Here is a 1722-nt window from a genome sequence, read left to right as displayed (position 1 = left end):
TTAAACATGAAAAACTTTCGTAGGACGTATTTTCTTGTAAAGTTCATATTTACTGAGATATCGCACTTTGACGCACTAATGAGCAACCCTGTATATAAAACGCCACCAAATAAAACAAGGGTGTGGTAATAAACAAAGGCAGGCCTGAACACTGTGGCAGCCTGTTCGCATCTGTTTCTTATCCTTTTCACTACCCCCTTCCTTGGTCTACTGACCCACTAAGGGGACCTTTAAAAAATATTTGACCACAGAGGTGGAGGGTTGATTTTTGGCAATGGTAAATCTTTAAGGCTCTAACACAATGTTCAAATGGCTGATGTCAAGGAGTGGCTGGGCCCTGAGAACTCTGGTTGGGGTCATGACAGGCCACTGCGGTCTGAACAGACACCTACACCTACGTGGAATCGGTGATAGCCCCGTATGTCCACAATGTGGAACGGCGGAGAAAACATCGTATCACCTAGTGCCASTATGCCACCASTAGTCRWMCATGAGGAAGCGCCTGCTTGGGGCCTCCAACCTCTCCTGCACGGAACTGTATATCACGCGTGTGCCAAATGTTWGGGCGCTACTGGGTTGACTCAAGTGGGAAAATGTTTACCAACTTCCTTTATAGCGGAAACTCTTTAAAACTTTCTCCATACATCAGCGTATGTCTTCCCTACAACTAGGCACAGTTTCTTGCGACTGTAGTATTTTGGTCTGGACAATTTTTTTAATCAAGCGAGTACCAAATGTTTTAACTCTCCTGGGTTGACTCCATACATCAGCGCAKGTTTTGAYTACAWGCAGGCAAAATTTYCTGCAATTCCCTGCAGTGCTGTGGCCTGGAGGATTTTTGAATCAAAGAGGTGCCAAATGTTTCAGTTGTACTTGGTAATTGTTAAACCCTGAAATCGACAATAATTTTCATTTTATCTAATTTGTAATAATATTTATTGACAATTTCCTATGGGATGACATTGTTTATGGACTGTACTCCTCAAACACCTTTTTTGCCCGCAGTAACATGGTAACATGCCACATAGTCAGCTTGGAAGTAGCATCGTAAGTCCGAATCGCATGCGCATACCCGTCCACATCGTGCAAATCTATACAGTCGAGCAGACAGAGAATCAAGTGGCATTCCCTGCAAAAACATATAAAATAAATAAGAATTTATTCATTTAAAGCAGTACATACCCACTAAAAATATATAAATGGACGTTTTATGTTGACCAAATATCACAAAACAATGAGGGCTTTCGAAAAAACTCAGATAACATATTCAAAATAAACATTTTCTTGCAATGTGATTAACCATTTTTCTGGAGGTGTTGTTTGGGGGTATTTAGATTAGAAAAAAAAATCTCAAGACAAACTTAGATATTCGGTAAAACACAAATCGCCAATTTTACAAAAGTTTACTAAGATTAAGAAGACTAACAATTAAAAACAAGTATAAAATAAAATAATTTTATCTATTGCATTATAAATTCCTTACAACGTCAATCAAATCAAACTTTCTTTCACTTTCTCATAATATTGGATTTGCTAATAGTAAACAACCGTAGAAGATTTAGAATTAGAAGAATTTTATTTTAAGAGTTATATATAGAAAGCAAAAAAGATTCTCAACTCAGCAGCTCTATTCTGAGGAGGTATTCAATACTGCGCTCGATATACGTTTTGTCTACATGTATTTATATCCATAAATCAAATAACTTCAAAACTTATGTTAGT

The 1722-nt window shown here is 37.7% G+C and overlaps 1 protein-coding gene across 1 annotated transcript in view; it reads right to left on the bottom strand.

Moving 5' to 3' along the window:
- The window catches only part of LOC109533230 (phosphatidylinositol 4-kinase alpha), a 70346-nt gene that overhangs the window by 39145 nt on the left and 29479 nt on the right, over positions 1-1722 (bottom strand). The window contains exon 12 of the mRNA XM_048662587.1: positions 807-827. Coding sequence (XP_048518544.1) covers positions 807-827 — 21 coding nt within the window. The remainder of the gene's footprint in view (positions 1-806; positions 828-1722) is intronic.

The sequence above is a fragment of the Dendroctonus ponderosae genome, unplaced genomic scaffold (assembly GCF_020466585.1).
Source record: "Dendroctonus ponderosae isolate FM_Combo_2020 unplaced genomic scaffold, Dpon_F_20191213v2 Dpon_F_20191213_11, whole genome shotgun sequence".
NCBI classification, from domain to species: Eukaryota; Metazoa; Arthropoda; class Insecta; order Coleoptera; family Curculionidae; genus Dendroctonus; species Dendroctonus ponderosae.
The sequence above is the reverse complement of the archived record's forward strand: the minus strand, read 5'-3'. Positions and strand labels throughout refer to the sequence as shown.